The sequence below is a fragment of the Centroberyx affinis genome, unplaced genomic scaffold (genome assembly GCF_046629955.1).
Source record: "Centroberyx affinis isolate AG114_WGS23_722 - 3 ecotype Tasmania unplaced genomic scaffold, CSIRO-AGI_Caff_v1 ptg002994l_1, whole genome shotgun sequence".
Lineage (NCBI taxonomy): Eukaryota > Metazoa > Chordata > Actinopteri > Beryciformes > Berycidae > Centroberyx > Centroberyx affinis.
This window is the reverse complement of record NW_027281098.1, coordinates 44,800-71,545: the sequence shown is the minus strand read 5'-3', so window position 1 is coordinate 71,545 and position 26,746 is coordinate 44,800. Positions and strand designations below refer to the sequence as shown.

At 43.7% G+C, this 26,746-nt stretch overlaps 1 protein-coding gene across 1 annotated transcript in view; it reads right to left on the bottom strand.

The window, feature by feature from the left end:
- LOC139659009 (potassium voltage-gated channel subfamily B member 2-like) overlaps window positions 1-13,715 on the bottom strand; it is a 73,603-nt gene extending 59,888 nt beyond the window's left edge. Inside the window, exon 1 of the mRNA XM_071537210.1 lies at window positions 13,131-13,715. Coding sequence (XP_071393311.1) covers window positions 13,131-13,715 — 585 coding nt within the window. The remainder of the gene's footprint in view (window positions 1-13,130) is intronic.
- Window positions 13,716-26,746: the final 13,031 nt, after the last annotated feature.

Below are 26,746 nucleotides of genomic sequence, written 5' to 3'. Positions count from 1 at the left end.
GAAACAAAAACAAAAATGGAATTAAATATATTTTTTATCTTGAATAAATGAATATATCAAATAAAATACACATAAATGTTGAATCTTTAGATTAATGCATCCCTGTACTCTTACTCAGCTGCCTGAGAGTGGCAGTGATCTGTCAAGTGAAGGAAGCTGCTGTCTAAGGAATGGAAATAAAACTGACACCATGTTATCATATTTGTCTTTCATCTATCTTGTTTGCATAAAACGTTCCTCAGTCTGTGGTGTGTGCATGTGCATGTGCGTGTATCTGTATGTGTGTGTGTGTGTGTGTGTGTGTGTGTGTGCACGCACATGTGTTCCAGTGTGCTTGTGTCTTTGAGAACATATTTGAAATTAAATTAGTATTTCTTACAAGACATGGGCGCGTGCAGGCACACACACACACACACACACACACACACACACACACACACCACACACGCACACACGCACGCACACACGCACGCACACGCACACACACACACGTCATCCTGTAAGTGCGTCACAATCCACATTGTCCTGGCCAGGCTGAATTGAACAAAGATTAAAGGCCGGAGCTTCATCAGCTGTGACATGTGAAGAAAGGGAATAAATACATATTGAAGTAATAACAGAGGAAATGAATCAAGCAACCAAGGGAGGATGAATCACTACTTCACCCGCTTTAATGCTTCACAACATAATCCGCATTAGCCTTTGCCCATTCAGAATGCAGATATATGTTTAAATGAGGCCTCCTAATCTCTACTACACATATTGCAACCAGGGAAGAGAAAATCTGAACTAAGATAGACACATTTGTTGTTTACTCTCGCTCAGTGTGTTGTGAAGTGGAGGGATTGACTGCCATGTTGGTATGTTTAGAGGTGAGCTTTCCTTTACGTCTGCCTCTAAGTATGTGTTAAGCATGCTTTTAATACCAAGCATTATGATGTCTATCTGTGGCATAAGATGACTTTTATGGCAACATTAATGCAGTTTAAAAGCTGCATTAGTGTGATTTGGGCTCTCGACTACAGCGAGACGAGCTATAGTGGGAGAAAGCGACCGCTCAAAAAGGCCAGAATAGAAGCACTGGAAACGTGACAAAGGCTGATGCTACTTTTCCTTGTATCAACAGTCATCCATCAACATTAGTATTGTTATTCGCTCTCAGACACCTTATTCATTACCTTGGAACAGGAGGCGAAAACCGGGGATGCTTAAGAGCGTTCGCTGGCCTTTAGATACTGTCATGCTACTTAAGAGGGATTTATTGCGAGACAAGTATACTTAAAAAATCTTTAGCAGGACCACAGCCAGCAACAATGGCCAGCACCAGTGTGTCTGGATCTGGGAAGCAGGGAGCCAGAGCTCTGATTTCCAGTGGGCTGGGCTGCACCGTATGGCAGCACACATGGCAAATAAAGCACAAAATTAGGTGGAGTAGTCCCATAAATGTTCATTAGGCTTGTCTGAAAGAGTGGCTGGAGAGAAGGAAGGGAGGACATCGAGGAGGGAGAGAGAGTGATTAGGGAGCTGGGGTGACTGACTGGAGCAAACTAGACTGCAGCATGAAGGGGGAAGAGCAGAGAAAGGGAGGGAAACGGAGAAGCAGAATTCAGAAAAGGGATGAGAATAATCAAAGAAAGGTATGAGGAGAATCAACAGAACGGTGAGTCAGTGAAGGTGAGTCAGAAAAGGCAGAGAGAAAAGAGCAGCGCTACTATAAAAGTACCACCAAGTTCAGAAAAAGAAATATGAGAGCCCAGACACAAAATATACAATATCTGCAGAGCGGAGGGAGTGAAACAGCAAATACCAGGAACACACGGGGGTATAAAAGCAGCTGTCCGTGACCTTCTTGTTTCCCCTGACATACAACCAGTGTGCCAGGCTACTGGTGGTTCTCGGTCAACACTTGCGCTGCACACACGCAGCCCTGTACTGTAAAATAAAAGGAGACAGGTGCGCCTTTCAGCACACCGGTCAATAGCTAAGAGTCATCCTATCGATTGGCACCGCTCCCACCAAATGTCAGCACCCGACAGACCAAAATCTCCCCCGATCCTACAGTGATGGAGGACGGATCCTCCTTCAGCTCGCAGCAGCCCATAAATTCACAGAGGAAATTTGTGCTGTGATGCGTCTGACCACACTTCTGCAGAGAGCCGCATAGAGGCTGCTAATGACAGAGGGGAAAGAAAATGAATGGTCAGAGGAAGAGTTAGCATTTTTTTTAAACTTCCAAATCAATACCAAGTCGCGGGCACACACGCACACACGCACACACACATACACACAAACACTCTTTAACACTTTAATGACTATATTCGCACATTGACAAACAAACAGAGGACCCCAACCTGCACCTGCACACACGCCAGAGAAAATCATAAGAGAATGTGACCCTAGAGGTGTGGAAGACGCTTACCCCTCGCTTCCTGACATTGACACAGGTCACATGGTGTCGTTGTCCCTGTGCACCCTTTCTCTGGCCAGGCCCTTGCCTCCAGTGGCACTAAGCTGATTACTATCACACTAGGGAAGCTAAAGGAGCACATCAGTGCCTCCTCTGACCTCGCCTGACTGGACACCTGGAGCACAGATGGACAGTTCCAGTTGACGGACCATTCAGTGATGTGTATAACTGATTTATTGATCAAATAAACAGGGTTAGTGGAGATAGATCGAAATTTGCTGTAAGCGTGCACCACCACAGGTTCACAAATGACCATTCTTCATAGCTTGAATGACATAGAAGATAATGAAAAATAACAAGAATTAAGAATTTACATAACAATTTCACTTGTTTTCAATGCAAATAAACTTGTTTGAGAATTTTCTTGGAGTGATCTGCCTTATTTGGCTTCTTTTTTTTTTTTTTTTTTAGATATTTACACTTATTTCTACAAAATAAGTGAATGCGTTGGAAACAAGTGGAATTATCTCATGCCATTCACTTAACCTTTTAAGACTTAATATGAGAATAAACAACTTGTTCATGTGGACATTTTTGCAGTGTGTGGCGCAGTGTGTGGGCAAAGTGAAGAAGAGCAGGAAAGGAATGGAAGAAGCAAGGTGGGATTACAATAGTCAGTGATCACACACTCCTCAGTCTCAGCAGAGGAAGAGTGAGGTGCACGCACACACAGAGCATGAAGAAGATGCGATAATTTCTTCTGTCATTTCCTGGGGCGCAGTGAGACGGCAAACAGCTGGCAGCACAGCCCACAGTGACGCCAACAGTGTGGTAAGAGAAAAGAGAAGAAAAGCAAAGAGAGAAAGAAGATATATTAAAAAGGATGAGGTCCAGTAGAGGGGTAAGAAGAGCTAAAATGGGAGAAAGAGCCAAAGAAAAGCAAATGAGTGGGAGGAGAGGACAAGGTGGTGATAGTTTGCAATAGCTTCTTTCTGCTTTGTCACCCAGATTCTGTAAGGCAACGGCTAACAAGTGGCTTCAACCCTTTTCAGCCTCCCTCTCGTCCGTGCTATCTGTCTTTTCCTATATTTCCCCGGAGGCTCTTTCATAGCATAGCGGCTGTTAATTAATGTCTTCTATCCTACAGAAGCCCCAGAAGCAGGTCTCTGTTCTGCTGCTGATGCTCTGGAGATCCCCTGATTGGCCTGGAGGGCCAGGCCAAAGCAGGGCCACAGACCACACCATTCATTATTACAAAGGAATCTGGAGAGCTATGTGCTTCCTTTCTTCCTCTCTTTCTTTCGCCAAGGTGTCACAAGGTGTAAAGCCCACGATATAACAAGTGAGTTTGAATTACTTTGTGTGTGTATATATGTGTGTATGTGTGAGTGTGAGTGTGTGTGTGTGTGTGTGTGTGTGTGTGTGTGTATGTGCATATCCCTCACTCCAACATGCCTGCTTCCCACCTCTTTTCACATAGTCTCATACAGATGATTATGACTACCCATCTTGGTGTAATTAAAATTAAATGTCTTTTACTCTCATTATATCAAAGGGGCTATTGCACTGAAATATGACTATGTGTCTCAACTGACAAAGATACTTTGCTGCACAATAGAGGGTCATCTCAGCATCAGTGAGCACTACTTTTACTTTATGAATGGCAAATGTTATAGTGCCAAAGCCACATCATCACAAAACAGCGCACAAAAAATTAGGGAAAGCTTAAGTCCACTCACTCAGTGACAAGACCCAAGTCCACTTCTGCACTTTACAGCCACTTTTACTCTAATAATCTCCACAGGAAATGACAGAGAGATCCGAACCAAGCTGATGATAAGTAACAGTGTTCCCTTAGATTTGCATTAGGGGTTTGATTGTGGGGGCTGAGGTGCCAGCTGCTCTGCCTCTCTCCTGTATGGAGACGAATTGCACTCTGGGTGTCGATAAGTCACCATGGCACACCACAGTCACCATGGAAACTAGGCAAACACAGCATTTCCGAGGAAACAAGTTAAATGAGGTTGATTACACATTCCTTGTCTCCCTCCATCAAGAGCTCCTCAGTGGGTCTTTCTTGGTCGGAGGAGACTGGCACTGCCAGAACACGACCTCCAAAGGATATCCCTTCTCTTCCTATAAATCAGTTGTTTTTGTTTCTCCAGCAGCCATTTTCCAAGGTGTCTGGATTGTTTTTTGCATTTATTGCTCACACATGTAATGCCACTCAGCTCTTGTTGCAAGGGGGAAGAGAGATGCAGTGCTCCTCTGTGTGGTTGCGCTGTTCTTCCGGGTGGTGTTAGCATACCGGGAGCAGAGACACCTACAGAAGCACTTCACTGGCCAGTGGTGCTGAATCACAAACATGATTGACCGGGAGTCAAATATAAAAACGCCTCAATGAATACTAATGTACTCTCACGTTACTGCCTCCAAGATGGAACGGCGAGCCTGATCACAATTCAGCCCTCACCTCTAGGACATAAAGATAGAGGAAAGTGGGAGGGACATGGGCAGAAAAGAAAACAGGAAAACAGAGAGCAGAGAGATGAAAGCGCTCGGGAAGAGGGAGGTATAAGAGGAAAAAGAGGATTGTAAAAGAGGGTGATAAAAAAACAAAACAAACAGGGGGCATTAATGTAGCTGGGGGTGGTGAACAGGGAGAAGAGAGGAGGTGAGGGATGTTGAAAGAGAGACGGAGAGAGACGACAGCGTGGCACTGACGCTGTTGTGGCACCCAAGGAAAGCTGGCTCAGCAGTATTTGAAGGTTTTCAGATTAAAAGGTGTGTGTGTGTGTGTGTGTGTGTGTGTGTGTGTGTGTGCATATGCGCGCACTTGCTTGTGTATTGTACTTGCAGAGGGCATATGCAAGTGTGCATTATTCTATGTGTGTGCAGAGGTGTAGAGGTGTGGAAGATTGACTGTGAGCTGTGAGTACATAGTGAGTGTGTGTGTGTGTGTGTGTGTGTGTGTGTGTGTGTGTGTGTGTGTGTGTCGTGCGTGCGTGTGTGTGAAAGGGGATCAGTGAAGCACGTAATGGAGACCTGGTGTTCATAGCGTTTAGAATGATGACTCTCTTCCAGCCTAGCCCCTGTCCTCTCTCTCCATCTCTCTCTATCCCTGATGCCTCCTGGAACTAGGAAACAGCAAAAAGATGGGGTGAGCAACCCTCGCCGGGGCACTGGTGGAGGCAATGAGAGGGAAGACAGAGAGGAGATGAGGAAGGCAGGAAGAGGAAAGAACACATTAGCCTCTTATCCAGAGTGTCAGTCAAGCTGGCAGTGCCAAGCCAGCGCTGCTGCTTGCTGCTGGTCCACAGCCACTCCCAGCCTTCAGTGGGATTTATGTCTGGCTTTCATGGTGTTCAGAACTGGGGCTTTTCGCCAATTTACACCTCCTGAACTTTTTTCAGACTGAACAGGCATGCAACTAAAAATAAGTCTGTAACCAGAAATGGTTGTCATAGGAAATTTAATTATCCTTAATGTATGAGCTGATGATAGATCAACAAAAAAGCTTGCTTCCTCATACCTTATAGTGGGTGCCATATGTAATGGGTGTGTGACATTGTTATAAGAAGTTTGTTTTGGCTAGGAAGTGTGAGGTCGTATTGTGGGGACGGAAACAGAATTACTAATGAGACTTCAGGCATCAGGCTCTTAGCACCATCTGGCCACCCATTAGCCTTGGATTGCATTGGCCATGTTGTTTATAGTGGACTAGTGCTGAAGCTAGGTTTGCTTGTTCATCCCAATTGCCACTGAATATAAAGCTGTGTCTGTTGTTCTTTCCCTTCTATAACCCTTCTCCATTCTTTAAACTGTGAGGGTAACAAAATGTGCATTAGTTGTGCCTCGTGAGATTCACTTGCTGTCTTCATCCATGAATCAGTATGTGCAGGGTCAAGCGCAATAAGCCCCAAGACAGGCAAGCGGCCCCTTTTGGGACATCAGTGCCACTGAGCTGCATCCAGACTGAAATTCCTCTGCATGCAAGTTCCCATCGGTAATCACGGAAATGGATGGAAGCAGCAATAGGCTATTTGTGCAGAGCAAAGCACACAGATACAGAAGAGGAGGGGTGTGTCTGGATTCAACTTTTGCAATTACTGCACACATTGATCTATGGGCATTCCCGAAATAATTAAAAATGCACAAGAGCGTGATTTCAACACTGAGATGAATCAATTTTAAGGTTCAGCAGCATCAATTGCTCTCACTTGCTTTGTCTTCAACAACTTGCCTCACTTCAAGTGAGGCAAGTTGTCTCAACCTTTAGGGTCAAATTCACATAAGCAAGGCCTTGACTGGATCAATAAAGGGCTGCAATGGCCTAACCTCCTCTTCATTTTAAATTTGACCCTTGGCTACCTCCGCTGTAAAACCCAAATGAGATCTATTCACTCTCTTAGGAGTGGGAGATAATCTGATAGTAGGTTCATAGTGCAATTTTCATTTAGATTTAAAAATGAAAATGCTTTTGTGTGATGAACTTTATGATGATTGTGATGTTGTTTATCCAGCCTGTATTAAAACATACAGTAGTTCATCGAGAGTATGAACATAATTCAAATGCATACAAAGCAAAGTGTGACCTCAATGAATATTATGTACACAAAAACTAATACTAAATATTCAACTGAAGGACATAATGCCATAGTTTACAGTATGTCAGTTAAGATTACCCTATCAACATGGATATCACAGTTCTGGTGCATGTGAAATGCTGTTGTTATGCAAGTGGGGGGGGGGGGGGGGGGGGGGGGTGTCCTGTAGGTAGGGAACATCCAGATGATAAGCGCGGCTGCCTTGGCCCATTCAGGGACTATAAGAACTCATGCCTCATGCCACCTATAATCTAGCAGGTCTCTCTTATCTGATTATGATTGCAGGGTAAAGAGGATTTAGGTGCTGGTGCCTAAATGCTAGGCCGTGCTGATTAGAGGCCTGATGGAAGGCTTATGTAACCAGGAGACTGCAGGAGAGGAGAAGGTGTGCTCTACCTAAATGATAAGCTCCAGTCTTGTAATACAACCTGATACCTTGCAAAAGGCCAAATGAGATGACATAGTACAGTAAGAGGAACCTGGTAGAGCTCCCACAGGTTGGAGTTATTATCAACCGCTGTAGCGTACCTAGAAGAGCCTTGCAGAGAGGCATTACCTTGGGAGACATAACTCACTTTGAAAACCTTGAAAAAGGCCTGTGAATTATGGTTGCAGAACCAAAAACACAATCCAAATCTGACTTCAAAGGAGCACAACAGCCAAGGCCAGAATGCAGTGGGCAGGCTTTCTCTGGGCTTTCCACAAAATAAGCAAAAGTAGAGAAGCTACAAATCCATTTGCCAAACAAGCCGAGAACATTTCTTCCATAAAATGCCAATGCCTATCGATTTAGCCTTCTAAGGACTGACCACAATTCATGCAGAGATGAAAGGATGATAATGAAACACAGGGTGGTGGACCTGCTGCTCAAGTTTGACCCAGAGGTAGATAGAAAGCACTTGACTTCGACTGCTGACTTCAGGCCTCCCTCTCATTCCCTTTCTCTACCTCCCTTCCTTCTTTGACTCTCCCACTCTCCGAAAATACAGCAATATACAAACCAGACCACAAGTACATCCCTCAGTGCTGTAAGAGCCTGTAGTGGGGGAAGGAGAGGGAGAGAGAGTGAAAGCATGTCTGCAGTGATCCAAAACAACAGGCAGCTCCAACTGCTGTGCAGTAACGGTCACAGTATCACACTGCAGTAGTTAAATTTGTTCCTGTCACACTTTAGGCTGCACATTAATATGCTAACTTATCTTGTCTCACATAACCATGAATCTATAAAGAATTGATGAGCCAAAATGAACAGTGTTACGCAACCCAATGTGTATTGTTCATGTTAACCTTTGCAGTTTTAAAATTCACACGCAGCTGCACTTTATCGAGACTGATGAATATGACAACATTGACATTCACAAAGATTGACATTTGAGGTGTCTGTTACAGTACCTTATTATGCTACAGCCTCCCCAGATTATGTCATCATCTTCATCAACAGTGGACTGACTTTGGCTGCTTCCAAGACTCCCAGCGTGGGAGGACAAAATAGCACTAGTCTGTGCCCAGGCCTTGCTTAGCATTCCCACTTAGACTGGCTTATTAGATAAAGGAGAGAGTAATGGTGCACATCCACATTAAGAGAAAGCACAGAGCTGGACATAGTTCATGTGGGGAGAGAGGATAGAAAACTTGACTTGAAATGTCTGGAAAGTAGAAACATTGATCTCTTTAAAATGCTCTGACTCCACGGCCATTATTTTCCAGGCTGCCCAGATTGAATGGACGTCTAAATCGAAGTGGACCTAAATAGGCAAACCTTTTCTATCTTGGACCAATGGGTATATTACAACTTTAGCTATTCACACTCCCCCTAAATTAATATTTTGCACTGTGGTGCTTATATCTAGAAGCTTTGCATGACCACAAATCAATATAAAAGGATATTGCTCTTGCAAACTACAAATTATACTATATATTAAAACTGAGCACTGTGAGCACAGTAAGCATCCTTGTTACAATTAATAGCGTTATTGTATGACACCAGGAGCATGGCCCTAACTCATGTGGGTTCATGTTGACACTCTCCCTAAATCAGCAGTTGGGTGGCATATAGTGTGGCCCTGATATTTATTACACGCGTTTTGCACATCATTCTGTATGTCTGAACACATAGAAATGCAGCAGCGGCATCTTATCTCATTTCACAACACGCAGACAAAAGAGACTTCCAGTGAAGAACATAGGCAGGTTATTATCCACATTTACAGGTTATATGCTTCATTAAGCAAGATTAATCATTTAATGAATAATTAATGACATGCGGCAATGGGCATAGATTTGCAGCGGGGTGAAAAAACATGTAAAACAAAAGTCACTGTGATTCAATACGGTGCGCCTGACCGCTCAAACCAATCCAGCAATTTGGATGTGGCTTACTTGTATGAGCTTGTGTTAAGTATATTTGGTGTGCAATTATACCAATGACTCACTGTAAACAAAAGAGGATCGAGGCAGCACAAATCTGTCTGGCTCAATATCAGGGATGATGCTTTCTATTGGGCTGATAGAAGTTAATGCCTAGTGTAAGCAAACAATGCAAACATCCCATTTGAGATTTTTTCAAAAGATGATTTGGCCCACTAGTCCCATATAATTTAGTAGTACATGACATTCTTGTGTCCAGTGGATAAGCTGTGGCTCAAACAGGAGAGAGATGAGATCTCCCAGTGTGGAGCACATTTTAATTTTCTTGAGAAAGAGGCTTCCCAGCTGTTCACAAATATGCCTTTAACTCATTTTCTTTGCTAACTAACTTCTGCTGTTTCAAGAAACATTTTGAAACATGCCAAATCTTTGTTCAATGTATCTGAAATGGGTCTCGAGCATACTTGGTGAGATGGAATTCAATCTAAGTAGGCCTACATCTGTTCAGAGATTCATGTTACAGGTAAAGATGAAGCTTCGGGAATCAAAACACTTGTTCTTACAGAGATTGCAGTGAGAGGTTTTGTATGTCTTAGCCACACAGTACACATGTAAGAGCTTGTCATGACATGAACCTCTCACTTTCCCCCCTGTAAGCTCACCTGTGACAAGGTGAGCAGCGCCCACACACTCTCCTAAGGCCAGCACTCTATCACGAGAGGACCTATTTATAGAGCACAGGTAGGACCAGCCCCAAAACGATTCCCTCCTCCTCCTCACACGCTCGACTACGTATCACACAGTAGCACAGAAAAGCCATTGCATTAGCTTGTATCCTCTTTGTTTTGACCATTACATTCATTATTCATTGGAAAGGTTTGCAAAGATCCAGCCAGGCATCCTGAGGCATCACTTAGATGACTGCATCTCTCGCATCCCTCTCTGTCTCTGGGCTTTCCTCTGTCACTATGTTCTATTTTGCCACCTATCTTTTTTCACTTGTGGCTCTCTCTGTACACTTCTCTATTGCTTTCTTCAATCATTTTTCTCGGCCATTCTCGGTACAATTCTCAGTCTGTCTTCTTGGTCTCCATCTTTTCCATTCTGCAGGGGCTTGCCCATACTCCCAAAGCATGTTCTGCTCCTCATTACTGATGAATGTAACCCTACCTTCATTGACTGTGCTGGAAAGGTCAGTCTTCTTGTGCTTAACCTTTATGTAAGGGCAGGCATGTGCCATAGGTGCCATAAACCGGCACATTGGACTCTAATGTCTGGGCACCTCAGGGCAATCTAACACCAGTGTGAGGGAGAGAGAGAAAGGGAGAGAGAGAGAGAGAAAGAAAGAGAGAGAGAGTGGCAGAGAATGAGAGAGAGATAGAGAGAGAGAGAAAGAGAAAGAGAATGAATATGTTTATGCCAGATGACTGTGTGTGATTGCTTTCGACAAAGGGCTCAGGTTGCCTTGTATAAAAGCACAGCACTGTGTACCAGCCTAGTAATGGCATTCCCTTGGTCAAGGGTTCTCACTATGCCACGCTTGTTCCAAAAAAAGGCTTCCCTGATCTCGGGGAGCTGCACTCTGAAAGTCGAGCAGCATGGAAAGTCTATTTCCAAATGTGTTTTCAGCTGTGAATAACCTTTGCATGATCATCGCAGGGCCGAGCGTTGGCCATTGAAGTCACGTTCAAGTTCTCCTGCCGGAGCACTCAGCAGAATGTCAATACAATTTGATTTAGGGCGGGTTTTCCCGTTGAGGTTGCACAGGCTTCCCCCACATGATAGTGAACAGGTCAGCAAAACTGAGACGCCTCGGGAGAGAGAGGGACTGAATTGGAGATGTAAATCACTTTTAATATCACACAGCGTATCCAATTACCTCACCGCTGTCACCTGAGTTTGCCTTAAACTAGATATTGGCAGCCTCCTTATAATTGATTCATGTGATATACAGCTTCCCTGTGAGTGCTTAAATACAATTACTAAGCCGGGAAGGGATCCTTGTCAATCACAAATCACTAGTGGATTGAGGGAATAGGACTGATGGAGGAAGAAGTCAAGGTCTTGCGAACACCCCCGAGAAGGAAGAGCGAGCAGAATTAGTGCCTGCCAGATTATACTGTTTCCTTCAGTAGTTCTATAATAAGCTCCAAACCTTATATATAGAGTAGTCAGTGTCATTACCATATTCTTGCTGTTTTCACACTTGAACCCCCATGCTATAAATTCAGCACCAGGCAGCAGGGGCTAAAATTGAATCCTGTATGATTCCCAAACTGTCTGGGACAACAGGAAACATCCATTGAAAGCACATGACATTGCTTTCAGGCGTAAAGGGCTCACGACAATACACTCTGCAGGGCCTGTGATACGTCAGGAGGGGATGATGGTGTTTCAGCAGTTGCTGTCACACTGCAGGACCCTGTCTTTATGATCTTCTGACATGGAATACAATCCTGGCCAGCCCTGCTCTGCACTGCGCAATGATGAGATCAGGATACTGGAGACCCAACGTAAATTACCAGTGATTGGATTTCATCATTGACCTACCTAATTGAGGACTGAGTCAGAGTGGGGGGGAATGGTGACAAGGACGAGGAGGAGGAGGAGTTGAAAGAGATGTCAACATTTTATAATGGCCAGCCTTGACATTGCAACACAGTCTTCCAAGCCTCTATATGATTTGATATGAAGTATTCATCTGTGATCTGGTAAGATTCATCATCGCAGTGCAAGGTTGAGGACTGCATGTGATTGACACAGCAGTTTTCTAAACATATGGTCCGTGGGAAGGGAGAACTACTGATGACTATCTCAGTTCTCAATCATTCCTATTACATATTTCCACCACGTGTCCAAAGTACTGTGAGTGTTTGGTACAAACATGAGTGAGAGACTGTCACTGTCCTCTCTCATAAAAATTGCATTTGCAGCATTCAAAAGGTCCATGTTGTACATAACTATATGTGAAATAGTACTCATCCGTGCACCTGTAACATGACGTTTGACATCATCCTGTCATTTCGCTGACTCACTGTGATATCCAAAAGAAATGCATCCAGTCACTGAGTAAGATTGACATATAATAGCACTGTACGAGAAGGGAGACTGTACTGCTGCCACCCAGAGATGTGCACAAGTCAATGCCAGGCTTGGCCCAGGTTGGCATGCTCCATCTCTACAAAAAAACACAACACTACAAACTGGAGCACCAACCAAATACATCACCAAAGCGCACTGCTTCCGCATCTAACTTCTCTCAGTGCTTCGGACACAAACAGTACACTTCCCCTCCTCTATGCAATAATTCCACTGCTCATTTATCAGTGTCAGAGCAGTGAATCTGCTTTACACTGATGTGTTTGCTTGCCTGTTGTTACACCTGACTCCTCAACCTGCACTCCTCAGCTTCCCCTCTTTTTTTTCCATTCATCCAAACAAAACAATTCCACAAAGACTGCAGCTCTCTCTCTCTCACACCCCTAACCACTGTTCCCACTGGGGAAGATGGAAAACAGCATGACTGCATGAGAAAAAAACACCTGATAAGAATTCATTACAGACCTGTTTTAAGATTCCAACTGATGAACTAATGACAGCTTTTTTTTTAAAAGGTGGGAGTGGGCCTTAATAAGCGTGACTGTAATGTGTGATGAACCAGACATGGTGTTCCGGTATGAATGCGAAATTCCTAACAGGAAATGTGAGCTGGGGGCGGTGTGATCACACTTCCTGCTTCAGTTCCCTACCTTGGCAGCCACCGAGGAGCTGGGCTTCTCCAGGAGATCCCACAGCTTCTTCCTCTTGTCTGGGCAGCAGGTGTTATCAAACTCTCCCTCTCCCTCCCTCTCCCTCATCGTCTCTGCCTCCCTCCTCAGCTCCTCATTCATCTGCTCTTTCTTCTGGTGGTAGCGGGCCTGGCAGCAGGACTCCAGGTAGATCTCATCGATCCCCCAGTAGTCTAACTCCTGGCCGAATGACAGGGCGCACATCTCCTCCATCATGTGTAATTTGCCAGTACGGTAAAAGTTCAGAATGGAGGTGAAGGCTCCTGGGTGCCGGTCAAAGAAGTACTCGTTCTCGTTCAGACTGTAGTCATCGCAGACCTCCATCAGGGACTCATGGGTGTTGCAGTCCCGCAGCTTGCCCAGCCGGGTCCTGGGTAGCCGGTCCAGGGTCCGCCACAAAACCTCATGGTTCAGACCCCCGACATTGAGGCGGACTCTCCGGGAGCGGGCTTTGGTGCGGATGATGTCGATGGGCTCGGGGGGCAGGGACTGAGTGGTTCGGATGTTGGGGGCTTTAAGCCCTGCCGGTCCAAGCTTCTCAGCCATGGTGATGGAGAGGGCTGGAGGGAGGGAGGCTTATCCAGGAAGATGTTTTAAGATGAAACAAAAGAAGGAAATAGAAAAAAAAGCCAAAAAAAAAAAATCTGAATTATGTTGGATCCTCCTTAGACAAGTCCCTCCATGGCTGAGAAAAGAAAAGGGACAGTTTGTGAGATGATTGAGGTTCAGGCACACACATCAGTTAAATCAATTTCAGTATCATAATAAGGGAATCACTATTACGCATCTCTGTTCAGGCTCTGTGAATTGCATATCTACACTTATTTTCAGGTTGCAGCGCTAACAAAAAGTCACCTGTTACTTCTTATTATCATTCAAAAATAATAGTAATAGCAGCACTGTGTTATTGATCTCTTTTATCACATTTCTAAGAAGGTAGGGGACAGAATCAATGATTTTGTTTTAACAATCAATATGGCTGCTTTGCTTTGCACTGTGGTCCAGCAGTGTTGTGGCTGTAGTGAGGCAATGAACTCCTGCTGAAGCACTACTTTCCACTTAGTCCATCGGTCAAAATGGGACTCACTGGTAGCTCCAGATGAAACACATGAACTGAGAGTTGCTTTAAAATGAATTTATATTTGGGCCGCATATTAATGAAAACAATTTCTAGCGTCTTAGTGCCTAGCATTAACCTGTAATTTTCAAATATCCTCCCCCTGCCACGTTTAATCAGCGAAACTGGCTACAGTATAAAAACTTTAACACATAATCGCAATGTGCTTTATATTCAGATAACTCCTCCAAATTAGACCTGAGCTATACATATTTGGCCATTTAGTCATCATCAGTGTAACTTATAGCCTTTCTTTGCTAGTTGAAGCATGCAACCATTTTTAATTAAGAGTAGGCTAAATTATTCGTGTTGAGAAGTGAGATAAGGCGAATCCTCCTAAATGCAACAGTTTTCAATTACATTTGGCACTCCCTGATGATTATTTGTATAATACGCCTACCACAAAGCAGTCCGTTTTACCAGGCAAATGGGATAATGTGAGTGAGATGTGTTCAATATAGCTGGGAATGTAAAGCGTTATCTCTTCAAATCATTTACAGCCTATAAACGATTTGACCTGTTAAAACTTGCAATATGAAATCAGAAACATTGTTGCAAACCTGTTACGCTACAACGCATTTGGTTTTCAGTAAGAATTTTTGATGCCTTAATCAACACCTTCAATCTAAAACAGTGGACTTGCAGCGCACATATTCTATTTCCGAGACTGTCCAAACTAGTGTCCAAATGAAAAGAATAGTATAGAAAAAGAGCTGGTCTCACCTTGCCGAAATAAACCACCTTTTGCATGCAAACTCCTCTTGTTCCTAAGGGAGGAGGGATGGAAAGGGAGCCGGGATCCCCCTTTAGTCAAGCGGCCACGATTGCGAGCACTCCGCGGACGCTGCGCTGAATCAGTGGACTCGAGTCCCACATTTTGTTGGAAACGAGTCGATAAGAGAAAAAATTGACAATGTTTGTTCCTCTAGAAACGATCATCAAAACAGAACAAGTGCCGTATTGCCATCAGAAGACTCTGGGGAAGAGTGTTGCCTCCATCCAAAACGTTGATGCGTGCGGAGAACACGGGCTTCACTGAATCTCTGTATCTGCAGACGTCGTGCGCGTAAAAGGCAACGGCAAGGAACGGGATAGGCGAGCTGCGGAGTGTCCCACTGTATACTACATAAGGAGGAGCGGAGGGGCGCACGCGGGCTGCACCACAGCCTAGAGGTGAAAACCTAACTGAACGGATCTGTAGGCTGCATCCCCAGATAGAAAAAAAGGGACATTAACTGGTCCAATTCCATACCCAAGATTTCTTTGAATGGAAACACGGGGATGGTAAGGTGTGGGCGCTTGCCATACCTTAGCCTAAGTGAGTTCACATTTGATCTTGTATGTATTTGATCTATATACATTGCCTATAGTTTGGAGTGCTGGGAAAGAACACCCACTAAAAACTGAACACTGAAACTATTTTTTCATTCAATTTTAAACAAGAACTCCTTCATGTTAGATATTATACATGTTTAAAGTGTTTGGACATGCCAAACAACTTACAGTTACAGCACTATTACTAATACTACTGGCATAGATTGCTTTCTCTTTCTGTCTCTCTTACTCTCTCTCTCACATACACACACACTTGCACACTACTCCCACCCCATTACAAGTGAAAGAGCTAAAACTTCAAGGTGATCAAGGCTAACAACCACTTGAGAGGCTCCGTTTGACCCACAATGCAGTAGCCTCAAGCACAGCAAGTAAACTGATCTGTAGAAAATGAGAAGATGGTCTGACCTTTTTTTTGACCACATGAGAGAGCAGTCAACATTAACAAGTCAGCAATATACCGGAGAAATTGAGGTTTATACCTTGGGTCTCCAAAGTAATCAAAACCCACCTTGCCTATTAACTGTCAATATATAATGGGCTCTCTGCTCCCTGCTCTCGAATGAATAAATAGAGATATTAAATTATGTATCCCTTATTATCCCTCAGATCGTTACCTACAGCACTGAAGTGCTTACTCTCCCTCCATCTCTTTCCCTCCTGCTCTTCCTCTCTCATCTCTCTCTATCCCTCACTATCAGTTCGTATGAACGGTGTTCAATACACCAATAATATTTCCCCGTAGAGCTTATGTATCAGTTGAACATTTCCCCTTACCCAAGCGTTTTCCAGAAATTTGATTATACTCTGCATATGTGTAATTGATTTCCCTGCCATGTTCCTTCCTTCCAGTGACAAGTGATCAATAATGCTGCATCGACTAAACGGAGCGCCTGTGTGCACGTATACTATGCCTTAACCGTGTGGGTACTGTTGCTCACGCCATGGGAAACAAAGAGCATGACAATGGGAAGACATGCGGCATTGACTGAGTCTTGACCAAAAGGAAACTGCCATGCACCACAGTAATATCTTCACATCATTCACACTGGGTCAGATGTGATGTCAGGACCAGTAGATATACAGATAAACAGATTTTGTACAGTCCCACAGCATAATCAAGGCGATGACGTATAGACCTAATTAATTATTTCAATGTGATTTCAGCTCTCTGGCTGTCTAGTTGATCAGCCTTCATCTCTTCTATGGAGAATACAGTAGCCTTAGGCCGCTTGGCTTGCTGGTTAATGTTTTCAGCTGAAGGAAAACAGCACATAAGATATTACATACATACACAGAAGCACTGCTTATACAACAATGCATTGTGTTATGAAAGAGAGTATGTGTTGTTTTGGGATCATAGAAAGTTTTAGCTGCAGTCCATGGATGAGGAACCGGGAAGTTCTTGCACCACGTGACGTCATGTAAATGTCATTTGAATACAAGAAGAGAGTTAACGGAGTTGTGTGAAAATTTTCAGCTAAGGTGTGAAGATTCATAGTTCGAGTTAAATTTTCACAATAACACAATGTTTATTTACTTGTATTAGTAAGATGCAGCTCAGTAAAGATGAGACATTTGCAGAAAATTGTTTTCTTAAATAATTGACAGCATGCTGAAGTTTGATAGCGTGTAGTGAAGCGTCTCCCTAACCCCTGACTGACCGACCTGAATTTTCCTCTTCATGACCATGAAACTGTCGCAGTGAGGCAGTGGTGAAACTACTCAGAATGCAGAGAAATGATTCAGGGCCACTGGCCATGTCTCTTTTCGCATCATTAATTATTATCCAATAGGCAATCTATCGGCAATCTTTCTTTATCAAGTGCAACATGTTGTGCGAGGGCAGTAGTTGGGATGCTGTTACAAAATAATATAATAATGAGAGTTCCATCTGACCTTTCACCGTACTACTAAGACACAACAGGTTTACACCTCTGCAGTGCAGTATTAGGTATCATAACAATTAGAACTTTCTGTTATGCAATGCTTGTGTTTGTCTCTGAGTTTCACAATGTTTTACACATTGTGCACCATGACTTCTACAGCAGGAGGAGTGTGTTCTGTAGACTGATGTAATACCTTGTACAGTAGATGCCTGCTGCTCTATACTAACACCACCTGCATGCATGAGTACTCCGGGGATTTGAAGCCAGCCCCCGTCCCGCAGCGTGGGTGGAATAACTCTAGTTATCAGCTTGATATCTTTAATTACCGAATTTACATAGCAATGTGTCGATGCACTGCAGGTTACCAAGACTCAAAAATATTTTTTTTTCTGGAGGGGGTTGTTAGAGATGAGACTCTGCAGGTTCTTTAATTCTTGTGTATTATGTGGGCATGTGTGCATGTGTGGGCTGCTGTCATGGCAACCCAAATTGTAGCATCATGCTGAAGTAACACTTTGGCCCGTGAAGCCGGCTGGACTTGGGATCTGGCAGTGGCTGCTCTTTATGACAGAGCAATTAAATCAACTGTTTGGCCAGTTTAACCTTTGCTGTCTGAGTGTATTATACACTATATAAATCTCAGATTATCAGATGATGGTAGTGACAATAGAGACTGAAGGTTGTGTTGCAGTTCATAGTTACTAGAAGGACACACAGGAGTTTTTATTACACTGGATTTAATGCTTATAACACCACTTTGGACATGAGAAACACTTTTATATTGTTTATCTTCATACTTTTTTTTATAGTTTTGTATTTATGTATATTTCCTTATATCTTTCTGCACTATGTTTTATTACCTTATTACCTTCCCTGTCCTTTGTTTTGCCATTGTACTGTACATTGCTGTTGTGACACCCAAATTTCCCCGAGGGGGATCAATAAAATTAAATCTTAATCTTAATCTTAAAGTGCATGATGCATAGCCCACATATGTACTGTACTATGTTTGTCTGTGTGCTTGAGTACACCTGCACATATTCCTATATCTGAATGAATGTGTATGAAAGTTGGTGTGCAGCCAAGCCTACATACCTGTATATGAAGAAAGTCATGAAGAAGAAAGTCTTGAACTCACAGATGAGGAGCTCACCACTGTCATTTGTAATAGCCTTCTCTCTCTCTCTCTCTCTCTCTCTCTCTCTCTCTCTCTCCCCCACTCTCTCTCTCTTCCCCCCTTCTCTCTCTCTCCCTCTGCGTGTGTGATCTCATCCATCCTGGACCAATAAGAGTTGATGGACTACACCGGCAGCCTCATCCCTGAGCCTTCACTGCCTGCTGTATTTTCCCTTTCCTATTTGTCATAAAGTGTGCCCACTCAATCATCCCTGCACCTCTTCATGACAAACACCGTGAACACACTCATACCCCACAGCCCCTGCTTCTGACGCCGTCAGCACACAAGAGAGGCACATCGTCATCTGTTCATAACACACTCATAAGATAGCCACACTAAGGCGCGCTCGTTAGACAGTCATAGCACCTCTATGAGCAATACACAGTCCTTTTTGAGCTTCTCTATAAGCAATATGCAAATCATTTAGAGCTGCATGTAAGCTGAATGTTTATGCTGTGCTCATAGATAAAGAATGTGCTGCTGTACTGGACTCTTAAGCACTAGCACATTATGAAAAAGTTACATTCCAAACCTGTTTTTTCTTTGGCAAAGGCTGAGCGGATTTAAGCTAACAAGCAATGTTGCCTTGCATGTAAAATGGGCTTGTGTGGTGGCATTAAGTCTAGTGAGTGCAGTGGTTATGAAGTGCGAGAGAGAGAGAGCGAGAGAGAGAGAGTATGTGAGAGAGAGGGATGGCTATAATTTACTGTGAGCTCCTGCAGGAGGGGGGAAGTGAGAGTCGCGTTCAGTTAAATTACAATAATAAGCATTCAATCGATGCGGGACACCTTTCTATTAATAGAAAGCCGCACTAGATTCAAATACTTGCAAAGAAAAAAAATAAAAGCACATGGGTTGGCACGGTTGAGAATGCGTGCGTGCTCTCTCTCTCTCCCTCCCTCTCTCTCTCTCTCCCTCCCTCTCTCTCTCTCTCCCTCTCTCCCTCCCTCTCTCCCTCTCTTTCTCTCTCCCTCCCTCTCTCTCTCTCTCTCTCTCTCTCTCTCTCACTCACAGAGCATAATATTTGGAGGGCCTGGCATAATGTACTTTTCAAAGCTGTGATTTATGATTCTCTGAAATACAAAGCCGGGGAAGGCCAGTGATTGGTTCATCGTAAGGCCATCAGCTGTGTGCCAGAAGACTGTGTGCGTATGCCATTGTGTGTGTGTGTGCATGTGGTTGTGTATACGTGTGTGTGACTTTGTCTGTGCGTGTGTGTGTGTGTGTGTGTGTTTGTTTGTCAATAATAGGGAGGAAACACACCATAGCAGCAGCCTGTTTATTCGGTTTGGCTATTTTTAGCCACCGGCCATGTCAAGGTCCCAACACACAACCATCCACCCACATCAACAGCGAGCAGCAGTGGCCTTCAATAAAATAGCCTGCCGCAGACCCAAGCCATGTGTCTATGTCATCTCTTCATTTATCCCCAACACACCTGTTCACCACCTCTGATACTGCCAGCAGCACCTAACATTTCACGAATACGCTCGGTGTGACGAATACACGTCTCTGTATTTGGTCATGCAAAATACAGCCATGTTTTTGTGTGTGTATATATATATATATACAGTCACCGAGCACTTTATTAGGAACACCATACTAATACTGGGTAGGTATCAGCTTTCAGCTCAGTGTCAACTGGCTACCAAAGTGACATCTGCCTCAAGGTTCGACGTGTTGCATTCTGAGATGCTTTTCTGCTCACCACAGTAGTAAAAAGGTTATCTGAGTTACTGTCGCCTTTCTGTCAGCTCCAACCAGTCTGGCCATTCTCCTCTGACCTCTCTCATCAACAAGGCGTTTCTGTCCACAGAACTGCCGCTCACTGGATGTTTTTTGTTTTTTGCACCATTCTGTGTAGAGACTGTTGTGCGTGAAAATCCCAGGAGATCAGCAGCAACATGATTGGCTGAATGGATAATTGCATGAATAAGCAGGTGTACGGGTGTTCCTAATAAAGTGCTCCGTGAGTGTATATAGGCCGTGACGCTCCAGCCCCATGCTGCACTCTGTCTAGCGCTGCTATTAGCAGGGGACAAACAAACATGATTGATCGCTAGCCTGTGCTGCTGGTTATGTTTGGTTAATATATTCAGGGGCATGGATCAGTAATTGAATTGGCTGTTTTATTTTTTTTTTTTCTCTTAGTGGGGCCTGCTCTGCAACTGCTGGTCAATTGCTCATGCAAGCACGTAATCCAGCAGGGGAAAGCACGCACACAGCCACAGACAGACTGACGGACAGACAGAGAGAAACACACACAGACACCACTATGCTTTGACTCCTACACGTCAGCACTATTGTTTACCAAATACAGAATACCATATCCTTTGCAGCACGGCTACAGTGTGACCTCCAAATTTCAGGGGTTTGCACCATACTCATCAGCATTCATCAGTGTGAATAATACTGCCTTCCAGGGAAGACAGAAGATGCTCAGCGCTGCGCCTTAACCCAAAGTGCTTGTGGCAGCACGATAATATGAATATAATGCACTTCGCTCTAATTGCTGCGAAAACACCCAGGCAAGCAATCTGACCTGCTACTACTCTCGAGGGTCGTGCTATGAGAGGGAGCATTTATGTAATCAGGGCAGGTGTGGCACCTCGAGCGTGTTCCACTGATCACTGTGTGTTGTACATTGAGGTGAAAGACAGGAAGGAGAGACCATGGTATGAATAGCAATGAAGTCACTTGTGGTTTAGCTGGCATTTTAGCTGAGCTAGAGGTGGACCATTTAGTCTGTTCAATCTAGACTGCACCTGGTCTGTATTAAGTTTTGGAGTTTGTTTTGTCTCTCACAAAACCCTCACAGCCCTTATAAGATGATACAAAAAGGTTTTAAGACAGGTGAGACGGAAATTTGTTTTTATATTATGGCGCTTGTGTTACAGTTGTGTTACAGCATCAGTGTAAGTCAGTATTCTCATTCTTTTGCATACAAGAGGGGAGAAGCAAACATGACCAAATTACACCCTTATGCATCCATGCTGGGATGCTAATCTACGCAGATCATTTCTGAATATCACTTATGCTGATTATAGCATGAAGGTTGCTATGTTTATGCTGCCATAAGTCAGTGAGTTGCGTTGATACTGTTGTCAGTTGTGTAATTGGGCCCACAGGTAGAGTTATGGTGTTGTGAGTCCCTCTGCGAAATAATGTGAACGATTAATCATTTGGACAGGAAACCAAAACTTGCCCACTCCTGGGAGGGAAATTGTGATGAGAAAATTCTTTCCTCTTTTCAGAAATGAACATGGGAGAGGGAGGTCTGTCTACTGGTCTACAATGCTGCTGAGTGTGTTGTATCTTTTCATGAATTCTGTCATCTGTAGAGGTGGCAGGAAGACATGACAAATTTAATTAACAAATAGTCCAAAACACTGGTCAGCTATATATCACAATGCTCATGAATAAAAGGTATTTCCCAACATGGCCAGGAATTAACGGAAAGAGGACAGAGCAGCTCTTTGAAATGCTAGCCAGCTTTCTGATTGAGGTGTTAATATCCTCCTGTAATATTGATACTTTACTGCTATAGGCCCAATTAGGTAGCCTGTCCCAGACTGACAGAGTCAAAGAGCCACTGTCTTAAATGGCTTGGCTGGCAGGAGACAACATGTAATATATTTTGAGTGCCCATTTTTTGGTTTAGGTTAATGACAAGGAGCAAAGTTAAAAGACATCTTGCTCGCCTCTCTCTCTCTCTCTCTCTCTCTCTCTCTCTCTACCTTCAACTGCAGTTAATGCCCTCACATTAAAGTGAGTTGTCAAAGGAATTCCTGTTTTTATCTTTACTCATTTTTCATTTATTCTGCTCGTGCCTGAACCATGCCTAATTTAGTTAATTCATGTATTCATGCATGCACCCTGCACCCTGCTGCGAATGTACAACTCAGTGACAAATGTTTACAAATAGGGCTAACTATGTGCGTGTGTGGACATATGTTGTCAGTGTGGTGAGGTCAAACTGGGATAGGTGATTGTTGTTGTATGGACCAGTGTGATCTTGTTTCCTTGTGTTGTTTACCTGCTGACGTTGGTTCGCGGTTATGTTGGGGAGATTGGACGACAGCGCGCCGTTTCTGGGTTTTAAGTGTGGGAGATGCCATTGCACTGACATCCAACACTCCATCCCTCCTGCCAACTGGACTGTGTGTGTGTGTGTGTGTGTGCGTGTGTGTGTGTGTGGGCGCACGAATGATAACATTGGTTATCTGTATTACCTAATTCATCATTTCACTAGACATACAATGTACACAGTTGATATGTTCAATCATCATTGTCCAATGCTGGTATGCTCAATCCTTTTATCTTCCTGGACTCCTTCAAGGTTACACAGATTGGGCTTTACAGATTATGCAGACTGCACCAGATACATGAGGGTATTAAAGAGGTCACTGATGCTCATCTTGATTTCTGTCCAAGACTACATATACTAGGTGATCCTCTGAAAAGATGCATCAGACTGAATGCAGTCCAGTATTATGGTGGAGAGATACATAATCATAAAGGGATGGAGAAATGAAAGAGTGGCCTTTTTTTGTGTGGTTCACTGAACTTGATAAAATGGTGGCACTCCTTTAGCATGAGGAGCAGGATGGAAAAAAACAACCTTTTTTCTTTAGTTGCCATGTTTAGATTTTTCACATATGTGGTTATGTGCTCATTACTGTGTGTATGTACATCTCTCTTGAAAGAGCTTCAATAAACTATAAGTCATAAAAAAATACTTTGCCTTGGATGCTGCGCCAGATGGGCATTCGGACCCATTACTTTCACTATGCATCTACTGATTCTGCCATTGGCCATTTTCTCCCCCTCACATTTCTTTTCTTTATACAGTATGTACTTTATGATAACTGCCTTACTCCTCTCCACATAGCAGTCCAGGGAATCCCTGTGCTACCTCTATGAGATAGATAGATGGTGCTTGTCTTTCTTTCTGTCTCTGTCTCTCTCTCGTACACACACACACACATACACACTCATGCAGAGGCTTTCCTGCGATCCAACCCATTCCCCCCGGATTGCGTGTATGTGCACCCCCCATTATTTCTGCAGGCCACTGTTGTGCTTCAGACTGGGGAGACAGAGGCAGCAGTCAATAGGTTAGACATCTCTGGAGTTTACAGTGGAGAGACTTTGCACGGGGAAACTTTTCGCAAGAAGTGAAAGAGTAGATGAAGAAAAGTTTGTACCCTATTTTTGGTCTGGGGAGTAGCTGTGCACTCACAGTCCAGTACAACAGTCTAGTAGTGACAGCTCCAAATACTCATCCAGTGAACTCTACTTTGCCACTGTTGATGTGTCTAAACAACCATTTAAAAATAGATCTCAGGACCAGGTTTAACCATCCATAATAACCATACATATGTGTGCTATGGTGCTGACATGTACATTTGTGCTCTTGGATGGTTTATCTCTCGGTTAGTCTGCTACAATCCATAATGTAAAAGTATTCCACTGTGTTTGCCCATCAGTAAAAGTCGATGAGAGTCCTTCAGAAGTGGAAAAAGGTCAGATGATCCTTATTGTTCCTGGCGGTCAAATATTCCATCGAAGATATTGGAGGAATGGGATTGATTGATTTTTACAGCGCTTAAAAATCCGACAAAGGTCCTGAACTTACAAATCCCCACTGACAAGCGGGCTGAGTGGAACCTGTCAGGCCTAAGACTCCCTTCCCAGTCATCCATCATCAGCCCTGCGCAGCTCAACACACCCTCTCCCCAGCACACAGGTTCAAGCCCCCGTCCAAAAGCGGAGAGTCGTGATGAGAAGTATCGAGATGAGTTATGGCTGTCACCATCAAGGAGAACCCCTGAGGACGGGCGGCGGTCCTCGGATCATTGCACCCACATTAACCTTCCTGCAAAGGGATCAGGCACGAGCTAACTTTCACAAGGGAGCTCGGTCATTGTTCCAAGAATACCTCTTTCTGTTATGTGGAGGGCACAAATTGAGACCTGTGTTCAGTCGCTCCTGTGACAGGAAACCCTGCGGCCTGGCAGATAGACAGAAAAGGAATGAAGCCCTCAGAAGGAACGACAGACAGGCCCTTGGCATCGGTGGTAATGTTATCCCTCGGGTAACTCTGTAACTCACACCTGAGGGGAAGGTTAGCACACAGCTGAACTCAATCCATTTGATTACCACGACAGAGGCAGAGGTAATTAAGCTAATACTATTTAATTATGCTGAGTACGATTCAATGAATGTTTCATTGTTATCCCTGGTTACTGGCAGCGCAATGCAGTGTGAGATAGCTGTGCTTCCAACAGGTATCACTGGATGGCGGTTTGGCTGCTGTTCTCAGACTGAACACCCCCACAGCCACCAGACTGGCTGGTTAACATATACCAACCAACAATTACACAAGAGGGACTGCCGATCTGTTCGACAATTCATCCAGAGGCAATTTGTTCTCTTCACCGATGATGAAGGTAATTTGAATGGCAATTTTGTGATGTTGATTATGCCGTTACTTTAAAGATACCTTTGAGTAAAGCTCAAAATGCTGTAACTCTTTGATTTGGACAAAGCAATTCAAAAGCGATTATCCTTCATGGTGTAACAATAGAGGCTTCCCATTAATGTGATGGATTTAAGTGTTTGAACACCACACTAAATGTCTTTTTGTTGTCAAAAATACAGATGAAACAGAGCTCTTTTATGCATTACACTTAATGGGAGAGCCTTAATTATATCGGAGGGTGACTACTTTGAATCAAAAGTAAACAGGTGCATTCTCACTTTTCTCTTGGTGTTAAAGTAATGAACACAAGTAACGCAATCTTTATATAACAGCACTATCCCAAGTATACATTACAGCAGCATTGTCTGAACCAAGCTAGATTTTGGCCCATTCCATTTCAAGGTTACACTGGTTGTTTGTTTACTGTCCATTGTTGAAATGGCATTGAGTGCTGTCTTTTTTTTAATGACTGCATTCATCAGTATAAGCTTTCAGTCATTTGAAATACAGCTGGACTGTGTTCCATGCAAGGTGTTTAATTGTCTGCTTCCTAAGTGCCCTCTTGGTTTTTTATTGAAGTAATTTATTCTGAATGGAAACCCAGGAGGGTATAAAGCCATCTGTTTGACATTGCCAGCTGGACCCTGTCCGATAAGAGACATTTTTACAGCGAGGTTAAGCTCTGGGGTTTAAAAATACACAATGCGGGAAGGTTGGTAAGTGAGGACCTTTTAAAATTGGAGGAGGGATAAAACTGATTCCCAACTATGAAGGAGAAGCCACTGAAAGCACACCGATTAGATCACAAATTATGATCCCAATCTTGGTGTCCTAAAGTAAAGAGGGTTTGGAGAAATCAATAATCCGCAGAGTGCAGGAAGAGATGCTTTAAAATAGCTGAGAAAACAGCTGAACATCTAATACAAGATAGAGAGAGAAACTTGTGTGATGGCAATGAATAAATTATTGTCTGTTTTTTTTTTTTTTTTTTTAACTGCAAGGTCAGCTCTGTTGCTTGGCTTCTCCTGGGAAACCTCCGCCAACACACATGAGCTCACTCACTCACACACACACACACACACATGCACACACACACACACATGCACATGCAGTCCCACACATTGGTCAATCACAGCCACCCCACCAACACACGCCTCACTGCACATGTCTTCCTACCCATAAATGCACCTCATGATGGCACACAGATGCACTTGGATGCACATAAATGTATACATACAAATGCACACATGCATATGTTACCACATGCACCTGCTGAGAATATATAAATGCACAGATAAATGTACACACATACATAATGTACACTCACACTCACACTATCCCCTATAAGCCTTTCTCAGAGCCCAATGTGTTATAATGAGTACTGAGTTATAAAAAGGGCACCTTTACACTGAGTCTCTTGACCTGTGCATGTGGGAAGCTGTTTGCTGTGGGAGAGGAGAGAGGTCCGAGGGTGAACACAGCTCTCAGCAAATACACTGGAATTATTGCACAGCGGAGACCGCCAATGGAATTTGAGCTGCAGCAACAGAAACGCTTTTCCGATGGTTTTTCTCC